The sequence below is a fragment of the Gekko japonicus genome, unplaced genomic scaffold, assembly GCF_001447785.1.
Source record: "Gekko japonicus isolate JY-2015 unplaced genomic scaffold, Gekko_japonicus_V1.1 scaffold427, whole genome shotgun sequence".
Classification (NCBI taxonomy): domain Eukaryota; kingdom Metazoa; phylum Chordata; class Lepidosauria; order Squamata; family Gekkonidae; genus Gekko; species Gekko japonicus.
Window position 1 is genome coordinate 609,526 of NW_015163101.1, and position 12,658 is coordinate 622,183.

A 12,658-nucleotide genomic window follows, 5' to 3' on the forward strand; every position below is an offset into this window, starting at 1 on the left:
GAACTAAGCAAGCTGGACTTGAAAAACATCTCTGTGCACATCCCTTGTGGGCAATCCAGGACTTCTTTGCGGATCCCTTTCCCCCTGGCGTCACCATTCCATGCCCTCCTGGGCTCTTGTGCAGCTCCCATTTGCTCCAGTGGGACTTTGCTCAGGAGACCCTGAGGTCTGCCCTCACTCTCTTTCCAGGGGCACGTAGTCACCTCTCCTGGTGTCGTTCCCATTCCACCTGAATTGTTTTTCTCCAAAGCCATCTTCATCATCCCCTTTTCATCTTGGCCTCAAGAAGCCTAGCATAGAGCCACCCTTTTTCCTGCATCCTGACGCAGTTCAACCTCGGTTTGCAAAATATTGAAAGCTGAGACCTCTGTTAGGCAGCGAGGCGGGTGTCAGACTGTGACTGTGGAGCCCTGGCTTCAGATTGCACACTCGGGGGGGGGGGTGATGTCCCAGTCAGTTTCCTTCAGCCTAGTCGACCTCACCAGATTGTTGTGGGGATAAAATGGGAGAAGACTCCCCTCCGTCCTTCTCGGAGGGAGGGTTGGATGAACGTGTGGCAGAGGATGAATGGACAAGGCAGCCCGAAAGCATGGAAAGAAGTCATCATTGACAAAAATGCAATTGATTTTTGCCCTGTGGAATTATTCTTTCCACGGCTGCAGATTAAATTATTTGATCAAAGCTAAATGCAGTCAAACAAGGAAATCTTCCAGTCCATCCAGTCAAAGAGCCTGGCAGTGCAACTTCCCAGTCGCCCTTCACAGAAGGCTGAGAATTGGCCGGAGGCCAGTTGAAGCTGCGTCTGCGGCCCCGGAAGCATTTCAGACACCTGCCCCTGTCCTTCACTCTCGGCTCATGGCCCTGATCCCGGTGGCAGAGGCAAAGAGGCCAGGGAGAGCCCAGGTTGAACTTGGTCAGGCGCCGTGACGCCTCCTGACCCTCTGCCCTCTGTTTGCTGACAGTGTTCACGCCGCGGGCCATAGGGACGGCCGTCGCAAGGTACAACTTTGCTGCCCGGGACATGCGGGAGCTCTCGTTGCGAGAAGGGGATGTTGTGAAGATCTACAGCCGGATCGGTGGGGACCAGGGCTGGTGGAAGGGAGAGACCAATGGAAGGGTGAGTGCCGGTCAGCCACCAGCAGGGAGCTTAAGCAGCAGGGGCCTCCTCCCACTTGGCCGTTTTCAGGGAGGAGCCTGTGGGTCTGTCCCACTAGCAGCACTTACCCCCCTCTGGTGCAAGACACACACACCCCTTAAGATACGTCCACATTGCACTTTGGGCCCCAGGGGGTCAAATTATGTGTGGGATGTTTATTTATTTATTGGTTTATTTCGAACGTTTCTGTGCCATTTCTTCCCCCCTCCCGGACAGGGCAATGATGCACGCCACTTCCCACAGCCCCTGCCAGGCAGCAGAAGGAATGGCAGGCATTTCTGGGCAGTGGCTCTTCCCCCAGGGAGCGGATTAATCTGGAAGGCCCAGGGCCTTTCCCCTTCCCTCTCCAGGGCTCCAGTCAGAACACCTTGAGGGGCTGTTCCTCAGCACGGGCTCTCTTTGGGCTTCCTCCCTCGTTGCCTCGGGCTCCTTCAGCCCAGCTGCTGTCCTCCCTCCGGACTGCGGCCCACAGCTTCAGCCAGACCGGAGGCTGCCCCTTTCGCAGGCCTTCACCCTCTCTTTATTCCCACTGCAGATTGGCTGGTTTCCTTCAACCTACGTGGAGGAGGAGGGTGTACAGTGACGAGTGGACCTCTGGACACCTCGGCCCAGGAAGAGACTCTGCCCGCTGCACACATCAGTGCCGGCTGCTGAGGCTCCGCGGGACACGCTCAGCCTTGAGAGCAGAGACGCAGGCCCCTCGGGGGCCCCTTTTCAATCGCTCTTCTGTGAAAGCATGGTGTGAGAGAGAGAGAGAGTGCACAGCAGTGTGGAGTGTCACGTGCTGAAAGTGGGAAAGGGGTTGGGAGAGCTTTGACCGCTTCTGATCGGTGGCTGTAACTGTACATAAAATTTGCCACAGAAGATCCTCTCGGCTGGCCTGGCGGACTTGGGGGCTGCTCTGCGACGGAATGTGGAAGCCCCTCGGAGGGGCTCCTGTGGATATGTGCAGGGCAGAGCGATTGACAGGGTGGCGTCTCTTAGTCCCGGGGGAGGGGAGGGCCGTGATACACAGGGGAAGACATTCCAGTTTTCACAGCAGTCCGGAGCAGATGGACTTTTGCATTAGAATAATGGTACTGTGAGATTCAGCCGAAGTCTCACCTGCTACACTGGGCTGGTGAATACCCCTTTCCCTGATGGGGAGGAGGGGGAAACGTCTGAGACCACTCTGGAACAGGCTGATCAGTTTTCCAGCGGCAAGAAGGCCTGCCACTGAAGGCCTCGTGGGGCGGCAGTCCTCTGCTCCAGCCCCAAGTCACAGTGCCAGTCCATGGGCAACTCTGTTGTTCAGGATCCGAGGCAGGGCCAGTCATGTGGCTTCTTCTCCGTCAAGCGCCCACCCTCCGGATCGGACAACCATCAGATCAAGAGGAGCCGCGACATTGGCCCTCCAAAATCCACTCCTTCTGTGCATGTTGTGGGATGGCTTGGGAAGGGATTTCTTCCACAACATTCCTCGTATGGGTGAAGTGGATCTCTCTGCCCTGACTGTAGACTACAGGAGCTGGCTCTTAGCGGACTTTCTCTGCCGACCATTTACGGGGGTGGTCTCATTTTGGACGGTCGTCTTCCACAGCTTACCTGGAATTCTGCCCAACTCATGCTGCTTTGTTTAAAACGTGTCCCTTGGGGGAAAGATCCTCATCCGTCCATTGATGTCCAGGCAGTGGCCACCTTTATGCCGCGGTAGAACTTGGCAAAGGATGCCAGTTCTGTCAGAGCAGAACAAAATGGCCCCGGGGGGAGCGGAGCTGAGTGGCCCCGCCTAGAGTGGCGGCAACAGGCAGAAGCCCTCGTTGCAACCACTGGCCAAGTGGCCTGCGTGGCTTGCTCCTTGTTGACCGTGACTCTCCAGAGCAGTTGGCCCACTGGGAATTTTTCCAGTAAATGTATGGGTTAATCGGCCCTGCAGTCTCCCACCCCACCCCACGATTTGAAGTTCTTTAGGCTTCATTCAAAACTGCTCAGGTGTCGTAAGGAACAAGAAATCCCGAAATTTGCTTTGAATTTGAGTGGCAACTTCAGATGTAGGGGGCATCTGCAGGGTCTTATTCTTTCCCATGTATATGTACTATTCTGCATGCTCACACACACTCCAGTTCCTTTCACCGCTGTGCACTGGGAGCTCTGGGTTTTTGGCAGCTTCAAAGGAGCTCTGTTTCAGAGGTGCTCCATTGGACTCCATGTCCCTCCGTGGGCCTTGTGTTCCTGAGGCCTCCTGAACACCTGGGACCCTTCCTTAGGGCTGAGAACTTTGTGCCACGCATGCCCCCGGGGGAAAGGGCTGGATGGCATCACAGGCAGTCAAGTTCCCGCTCTCAGTTCTCCACTTCAGTTGCCACCATCCACGTGTGGCCTCCCTCCACGCAACAGAGCCACCCTCCCATACTGGATCCACTATTCCCCGAATCCTGACCTCAGCTTATACAGGCAGAGAAAGACTGGCAGAGCTGTCAGCATTGTCGCAGGAGCTTGTGAAACTGGAAAATAGAACAACAGAGGCCAAGTCAGTTATGTAAAAACTGGATTTTCCAACACCGCCACCCTGGTGTTCAGGCCCTTTTGTTACGTTGCTGATGAGCCATGGCCAAAGACTGTACTGGAAAAGGGAAAAGGGCAGAGCTTCCCTACCCCCATTCTATAAGGTTTGCACCACCTTAACTGCCACCACCTTAACTGCCAGGGCTCCCCTGGGGATTCTAGTGGGTGAGGGCTTGGTGTTTTCAGTGGTTTGCCCCCCTCCCCAGCACCTGCAGACAGCCTCCTAGGTTCCCTGAGAAGTAGTAATGACTAATAAGCCCTTCCGTGTACAAACTCTGTCTAGAGTCCTGCCCCTCTTGGCCACTGAAATCACAGAGTTCTGATTGGAGCCCAGAACAGCCACAGGTGTGAGGGTTCTTCCAGGGGAGAGGCTCCCGTGGCCTGCCGGGTCTCCCCCGGCCTTCCACCAGCTCATTGAGTGCAGAGCTGGACGTGAAAGGAAAGCAGCCGAGTGTCAGAGAACATGGCCAAGCATGATGCAGCTGCCCTGTCTTGGCTACAAGACTCCGGCTAGACTTGTCCCCCAGCAAGTGTGCTCAGGACCACAGCCTTAGGATCCCACTGCTCGGTTGGAAAGAGGACGGCGCACCAGCCGGAGGGGACAGAGGCGCTGCCAGTGAGGGGCCAGCCACTCCTGGCCTCTTGGAGAGTCGCCACTTGTCAGACTTCTTAGGTGCCACTCCTGCCTGCAGATGGAAATGACTGCCCAGGCTCCAGGGTCAGTTCTGGACAAAAACTTGGAAAGGCCAAGAATGGAGAGACTCTGACTTGTTTACTGGTGTAAGATTTTTTCCCCTAAAGAATTGTTTAATTTGTATTAATTGACCCAACTGTTGCCGCAATTTATATTTGTGAATAAGAAGGGAAGTTTTTTTATTATGGCGGCAAGAATATTGTACATATATCTTAGTTGATTTTGCAGAAGCAGGGGTTTTTTAAGCGTAATGGAGAGAAATAATATGTAAATTCCTTGATTTATTTGTGGTTCAGTTTCCTTTGCACTACCCTAAACTGGGGCAAGAGGGGAGGTGGCGGGATCTTTAGGGAGCTGCAGGTGTTTGCGGGACAGTTCGCAGAGCCTGCAGGGGGCAAGCTCCTGCTAGTGCTGGGTGAGCTTCCTCAGTTCATTTGGGAATGGGCTTGCCTCAGATGCATTTACTGAGGCTCAGTTTTGATCCGTCCCAAAGCAGCTCCTTCTGGAACGTGGCAGGGCCTGAGGGCCTCATCCTCACACCCAGAGAGAAGATGAGGAGGCTTGGAGGTGTGCACACCACCCCCCTCAGGCACATGGCAGTCCCTTTCATTTTCCTCCAAGGCTTATTTCTCAGCCACCCCGCTGAAATGATTTGACTCCCGTGGACCTTTCCGTCTTGATTCGGAGCGGCCTGCATCCTGCTCCTCCTGCAGCCATAAGCACATTGCGATTACCCACAAAGCTGTGCAATTCAGCACTGGCCTGCGTGTCCCTGCAAGTGGCACGCTGGATAAAGATACTTCAAGCCAGCTCCGAACAACAAGCCCCGTCCCCCATGATGTGCGTGTGTGCCTGCTCTTCTGTCTCTCCTTCCTTTTCAGTCCCTCCCTCCCTTGCCAGCCTGCAGGGGGCAAGCTCCTGCTAGTGGTGGGTGAGCTTCCTCAGTTCAGTTGGGAATGGGCTTGCCTCAGATACACTAACTGAGGCTCAGTTTGGATCCGTCCCAAAGCAGCTCCTTCTGGAATGTGGCAGGGCCTGAGGGCCTCATCCTCACACCCAGAGAGAAGACGAGGAGGCTTGGAGGTGCGCACACCACCACCCTCAGGCACGTGGCACTCCAAGGCTTATCTCTCAGCCTCAGCAGTGAGGAGAAGGGGTGCAGGAGCACCAGCAGCTCGAGGACTCAGACCCCTGGGAGATGTCATTTTCTAGAACGCTGGGTCCAGTGGGAAAGGAAGGGGGTTGGCTGCATCCCTGAGGTGTGGGCCAATGGCTGGCTCAAGATGAGCCAAGCCCGGCCAATGAGCGAGTGGTTTGGGTGTGGTCATATTATTCGCCTCCAAGTTCTGAAATGGGCAACTGAACTTCTGAAGAAGCCCTCCCATTTTTCAGCATAATCACTGGCAGAGACTGACTCCAACTAGATTTCTCTTGGGGAAATACGAAATCTTGTCCCCATGCAGTTCAAAACCTGACACTGTGCACAGACATACAAAAATGAAAGTGTTGTTCTGCCCAACTTTTATCTGCAGTGAGCTTGCACTGCATACCGGTTTTGATTAAAATGTAGCTGCTGCATATGAAGACTGGCAAATGAAGTTGCACTGAAGCCCTTCCAAATCAGAGAGAGGGAACGTACCGGAGAGGGAAAGATCACAGAAGGTTTCTGGTTGCTTGTGACCAGGGGTCGTTTCGTAGAAAAAGAGCCAGGGGAACTCATTAGCATAACTCATTAGCATATGCCACACCCCCTGGTGCCCCGCCCCCGCCCCTCACCCAGGGGAACTGCGATCCCCCGTGTCCCCCCCCCGAAATGACCCCTGCTTGTGACCCCTTAATCCCAGGCATGGCTTGGGGCAGGGGCAGGGTGAGCTTTAGCCTGCAGCCCAGATAGCCAAGTTTAGCCCACGCACATCAGAGTTGGCCACAGTCACTACGTGGATGTCTTTATTTCTTTATTCAGTTTTTTATCCCGGCCGAAGCCAGATCAGGGCAGCTTACATAAAAACAGGTAATTAAATTAAAAAACATACGTTGCCGTTAAAACAAATTATAAAATCATACTAAAGTCCTGGTAGTTGTTAATATTCGTACGACAGTAGCGGCCAATAACCACTGTACAGAGTTCTCATCTGACGGCCAGCTCTTAGCGTTCATTTGGAATGTCCTTGCAGGGCTTGCTGCTCTTTAGGCTGTAGATGGCAATTCCAGAGTCCAGAGCCAGCTGATGTTCTTCACTGGTGGTGGCAGCTCCCAAAAGCCTGGTGGAAGAGCTCTGTCTTACAGGCCCTGTGGAACTGTAAAAGGTCCCGCAGGGCCCTGATCTCCTCTGGGAGCTTATTCCACCAGAGTGGAGCCACCACCAAGAAAGCCCTGGCCCTGGTCGTCGACAGCCTAGCCTCCTTAAAACCCAGAAGGGTCAGCCGATTCTGGGCCCCTGACCGCAGTGCTCTCTGGGGAACATGTGGGGAAAGGCGGCCCCTTGGGTATGTAGGTCCCTGACCATATAGGGCTTTAAAGATGAGAACCAGCACCTTGAAACGAATCCGGTATGCAATGCCATCAGCACAGGCTGTTATGTGCTCCCACCCAGAGAGCCCCATCAGAAGCCTGGCTGCTCATTTTGCACCAGCTGCAGCTTCTGGATTTGAGACAAGGGCAGCCCCATGTAGAGAGCATTACAGTAGTCCAGTCTTGAGATGACCATCGCATGGATAACTGTCGCCAGGTCTTTGCGTTCGAGGAAGGGAACCAGCTGCCTGATCAGCCAAAGGTGGTAAAAGGCTGATTTGGCAGTGGCTGCTACCTGAGCCTCCATGGTTACGGTGGCATCCAGGAGCACTCCCAAGCTCCTAACCTCCGGTGCTGGCACCAGCGGTGCCCCATCGAAGGTCGGGAGTGGGATCCCTAACCCTGGCTCACTCCAACTTAGGCACAGGACCTCCGTCTTCATCGGATTCAGCTTCTGCCGGCTTAGTCTAAGCCAACCAGCCATGGCTTGTAACGCCCGGTCCAGATCTTCCAGACTGGAGTCTGACTGACGGCCCAACATCAGATAGAGCTGGGTGTCATCCACATAGCGGTGACAACCCAGCTCATGCCTCCGGGCAACCTGGACAAGGGGGGCGCATATAGATGTTGAATTGCCTTCGGGGACAGCACGGCCCCTTGGGGCACACCACAATCCAGTGGGTGTCTCTGGGATAGCTGTTCCCCTAGCACCACCCTTTGTCCCCGACCTTGGAGCAAGGAGGCAAGCCACTGCAAGGCCAGCCCCTGAATTCCCAGTGTCAGCAAGGCAGCAGATTAGTAGCTGATGGTTGATTGTGTCGAACGCGGCCGTCAGGTCCAACAGCAATAGCACTGCTGATCCTCCTCGATCCAGGTGCCTCCGGAGATCGTCCATGAGGGCAACCAGTGCCGTCTCCGTCCCATGGCCTGGGCGAAAGCTGGACTGGAAGGGGTCTAAAGTGGAAGTGTCATCCAAAAAGCCCTGTACCTGAACCGCCACTGCCCTCTCTATCACCTTGCCCAGGTAGGGCAAGTTAGAAACCGTCTGGTAGTTGGCCAATTCGGCTGTGTCCAAAGATGGCTTTTTAAAGAGGGGGCTGACCACTGCTTCCTTAAGTGCCTTTGGGAATAGTCCCTCTGAGAGGGACTTGTTGATAATCTCCCACAAGGCACCTCGAAATCCCTTGTGCCCAGCTTTAATTAGCCACGAAGGGCACAGATCAAGGGAACAGGTGGCAGGGCAGACAGTTAGGAGCAATTTGTCGACTTCCTCTAGGCTGAGCAGACCGAAATGATCCAGAACTTGACCAGAAGACCTGCATGGAGCCTCGAGTTCACTTACTGTATCAATTGTAGCGGGGAGGTTGCGGCAGAGCGACAACTCTTTATCTGCAAAATAGCTCGCAAAAGCCTTGCAGCCACTGGCCAATTCCCTAGCGTTTGGTTTGCCTTGTGGCAAAGTAGTAATAGACCCAGGGGTCGTTTCGTAGAAAAAGAGCTATGGGAACTCATTAGCATATGCCACACCCCCTGACATCACCGGAAGTGTGTCATGAGGCCACACACCCCGCCCCCAACGGTCCCGGCCGCCGCCGGCCTTGCAGCTCCACTGCCAAGCCCCATGAGGGGCCCGGCGGTGGACCTGCAAGGCCGGCGGGAGTGCAAGGAAGCCCCGCGAAGGCCCTCCCTGGCCCCAGGCAGGCAGGAGTGGGGAGAGGCAGGGAGGAAGCAACTTACCCTCCCTCTTCTCCTGCCTCCTCCTGGCTGAATGAGGGCTGGAAGCGGGGCGGCCGGAAGCGAGGGGCGGGGCTTTGTCATGTGCCCCGCCCCCCGTACCTCACCCGGGGAACTGCGATCCCCCGTGATCCCCCCGAAATGACCTCTGAATAGACCAAATTGTTCTAAACAATTGAGCTGGGCATGAGCTTGCAGACGCAATCGCAGACGTATAGTACTCTCTTTTTACGGCTTTGACTGCCGTCTCGTAGGATCTTATAAATGTCCTATAGGATGTTCTTGTGGCTTCGTTGCGAGTGTGCCGCCACTGTCTCTAACCGTTTGAGCCCCTGCTTCATCAGCCACAGCTCCTAGGTATACCACGGAGCAAGAAGAAGAGGAGATTGGATTTATACCCCGCCCTTCACTACCCAAAGGTGTCTCAGAGCGGCTTACAATCTCCTTTCCCTTCCCCTCCCCACAACAGACACCCTGTGAGGCAGGTGGTGCTGAGAGAACTCTGACATAAACTGCTTTTTTTCAAGAACAGCTCTTATCAGAGCTACAGCTTGCCCAAGGTCATCCAGCAGGTGCAAGTGGAGGAGTGGGGAATCAAACCCGGTTCTCCCAAATTAGAGTCTGCGCACTTAACCACTACACCAAACTGGCTCCCTTGAGTGAGGGCACAGAGGGCGTCGGGGAGCGATCTTGTTGATGGCTGCTGAGAGTCGGTTATCCCAATCTTCTACAGGCTCATCTAAGAAGCTGCCAGGGGGCATCAGATCCTGGAGAGCCATCTGGAACCGCATTGGGCCCATTTGGCTCTGCGGGCGAGCCAAAATGGGCTCACTACCCAAACAGGATTGGAGTGACATATTCAGATGACCCTTCAGAGCAAGGTGGTCCGACCATGGTACTGCCGAAGTAGTAATCCGGTCCACTGTGACCCCCGCTGCAAAGACCAAAGCGTGTGCCCAGCCCGATGAGTAGGAGTCATTACAAGTTGGGAGAGTCCTAATGCTGCCATGGACAACACCAGGTCCACTGCCTGAGTGGAGGTTGCGTCATCTGCATGGACACTGAACTCACCCGGGACTATCAGTCCAGTGCCCAACTCAATGCGGCCTCCACCAGAGACATTAGGCTACTGGCCGGTGCGTTGGGAAGACGGTACACTAGTCAGATCGCCACACTCTCCCTGGCTTCCCAAGCTAAGCTGACACACTCAATGCCTGTGATCCTCGGAGGCGGGAGCGCTCTGAAGGAGTAAGCCTCCCGAATGAATAAAGGCAGAGGAAGGCAATGGCAAGCCACCTCTGAACATCTCTTGCCTGGAAGGCCCTGTGGATGGGGTCGCCATAAGTCAGCTGTGACTCAATGGCCGGTTCTTCTTAGGGCCAGCTGGGGGGGGGATTGGCCCACGAAAAACCCATCAAAGAATCCTTTGTGAAAAACGCCTGCCTTAGTTGGCAGGAAAGGATGTGTGGAAAGGAAACCAGGGGGGGGGGGGGGGGGGTGAGAAGCCCAGGACTGGGGAGTCGCGGAGGGTTCCGAGGAGCGCTAGAAAGCCCTGCACTGTGCAACTCTGCTGCTGCTGCTCCGCAGCTACCCTCACCCTGGTGCTGCAGAGACGTTGTGGTTGGTGTCTGCAGCTGCATGCCCACTGAAGCCAGCAGAAGCGGGAGAGAGGGGGCACGCCCAGCCACCAGGTGAGAGGAGTCTACAGAACCAGCTACCATGCCTGCATGCCCAGGAGATAAACCCACCTGCCCACCTGCGCCAGCCTGCTCCGGCACCGCTTTTGTCTTCCTCCCATCCTGGTGCTCCAGCACTGGGGGGTGGGGTTCTTGTGCGTAGGGGGGGGCACACGCGCACAGGGGTAAGACGCTTTCCTCAGTGATGATCTTGCAGCATAATCCAATCTAAGTTCTGGAAAGCAAGACGAGGTCATCAGCATATAGTATGGCAAGTCCTGAGCGATTTCCCAGACACAGTGCGTGAGTGGAGAGGCCTTGCAAGCTTGGAACAAAGTCATTCAGGCACAGGTGGAATAGATGAGGTGCCCTGGAGGACGCCCCTTTGGACAGGCATTTGATTTGATATAGATACCGAATTGTTTAATATAGGGTTATGGAAATCAAGGAATCTAACTGAAAGATGAGCATTACTTATAGAGAAGCTGCTTAAAGAAGACTGGGACTCCCTCCAAGAAGATGCTACACAGAAACGCTCCACTACATCTGAGAACGAAGTACTCTACCCAATTTGATCCGCCTCCTGCTCTCAATGTGCTGGCCGTTCCCAATTTGAGGCGGTCATACACGATCACACGTGCCAACGGCCCACATGAAGAGCCGCTTCCTTAAGACACCTCCAGACAAGCACTTTGGTGACTGTCCTTTGGCAGTGCTTGATTCATTGTCCCATGCCCTTTTCCTACTGTCCAAAGTATGCAACATCCAGGGAGAGATTTCCTAGGAAATGGCTACTGAAGTACTTGGCCATTCCTGGCTCTTCAAGGCCAGGGTTCTTGTGGTTTGCCAACAGACTATTGTGTTTTATTTCTGAATCTTCTTAATATCAAAGTTCAGCAAAACAATACATGCCCGCCCACCCACCCACAAGCACATTCTTAGGAAACTGTCAGGGTCAGTTGAGGAGCCCATGGCCACCGTCCTGCAGAAGCCGGGTCAGATGCTGTGGGTGTTTGTACCTAGTTAGAAGGGACCCCTCACTGGTGTCAAAAGTGGCAATCCCACCACAACCTTCTGGACCTGCCCCATTTAGTGCACTGCCACCACCCCCTTCCCTTGTGTGCTCTGCTGTCCCTCACATGCCTTCCTGCTCCCAAAAGGTCTCCACCCCAAGGTGGCACCAGTTTGCTGTGGGGCGCGAGCACCATTGCTGCAGGGGCAACGCCTTCCCCCTCTCTGCCTGTACTGGCCACCGACAGAGGCTCCCAGCCCCTGCAATGGCTCTTCTCCCCCTGGGTGCTGCTCTCCAGGAGAGTGAACTGGGCCGAAAAGCCAGGTGTCGCAGGCCCAGAGAGCATCAGTTCCTAGGTCTGGTTGGGGCCAGCTACACTGCCCTGGAGTGGGAAGGCTGGGCTGGGCTCAGGTCTGCCTGGAAAGCACGTCTCTGACCCCGATTGGCAGGGCTGGGCCAGGCTGAAGGCTCTTCAGAGCTTGGAAAGAAAGCTTCAGAATTTCACCTCAAGACTTCTTAAGAGAAGCCAACGTTGGACCAGGCCAAAGGCCCATCCCAGTCCAACACTCTGTCAGTGGCCAAAAATACCAGGTGCCCTCCCACTGCTGCCCCTCCCCGCACCAAGAATACAGAGCATCACTCGCCCCAGACTGAGTGTTCCTGTCTATACCTTGTGGCTAGTAGCCCCACTGATGGACCTCTGCTCCGTCTGTTTATCCAATTCCCTCTTGAAGCCGTCCCTGCTTGTAGCAGCCGCCAGAGGTGGCCGTGAATTCCATGTGTTCATCATTCTTTGAGTGAAGGAGGACTTCCTTTTAGGCGTTCTAACCTAGTGCTCAGCAATTTCATGGAGTGCCCACGAGGTCTTGTATTGTGAGAAAGGGAGAAAAGGACTACCTGGGGCATAGTCTTGTAAACCTCAATCACGTCTCACACACACCCTCCCCAAGTAGTCACCCTTTCTCCAGGCTAAAGAGCCCCAAGCGCCTTAACCTTTCTCCATAGGGGAAGTGTTCCCACCCTTTAACCATCCTAGTTGCCCTTTTCTGCACTCATTGCCCAGTGTGGGGAAACCAAAGCATGTGAAGCAAACTCTACATAAAGGGCTGGCTGAGTGCAACAAAGGCACCAGTTCAAAAGTTATATTGGGAAAGGGTTTTTTAAATCATTTTGAATGCCAAGTAGATAAATAGTGTTAATTCCAGGTGTGGCTGTATTCTTTCTGTCGAATGTAGAGAAGTTGCACTTTGCCCAGGGATCAAAAAACACCCCCCCACCCCCCCACCCCCAGACCTTGAGCCAGACGGGGGGGGGGCGAGAGGGGCTTAGTG

At 54.6% G+C, this 12,658-nt stretch overlaps 1 protein-coding gene across 1 annotated transcript in view; it reads left to right on the top strand.

Moving 5' to 3' along the window:
* The window catches only part of VAV2 (vav guanine nucleotide exchange factor 2), a 289,301-nt gene extending 287,032 nt beyond the window's left edge, over nt 1–2,269 (top strand). Inside the window, exons 27-28 of the mRNA XM_015406735.1 lie at nt 963–1,117; nt 1,692–2,269. Of these exons, the coding sequence (XP_015262221.1) occupies nt 963–1,117; nt 1,692–1,739 (203 nt within the window). The 3' untranslated portion in view covers nt 1,740–2,269. The remainder of the gene's footprint in view (nt 1–962; nt 1,118–1,691) is intronic.
* Nucleotides 2,270–12,658: the final 10,389 nt, after the last annotated feature.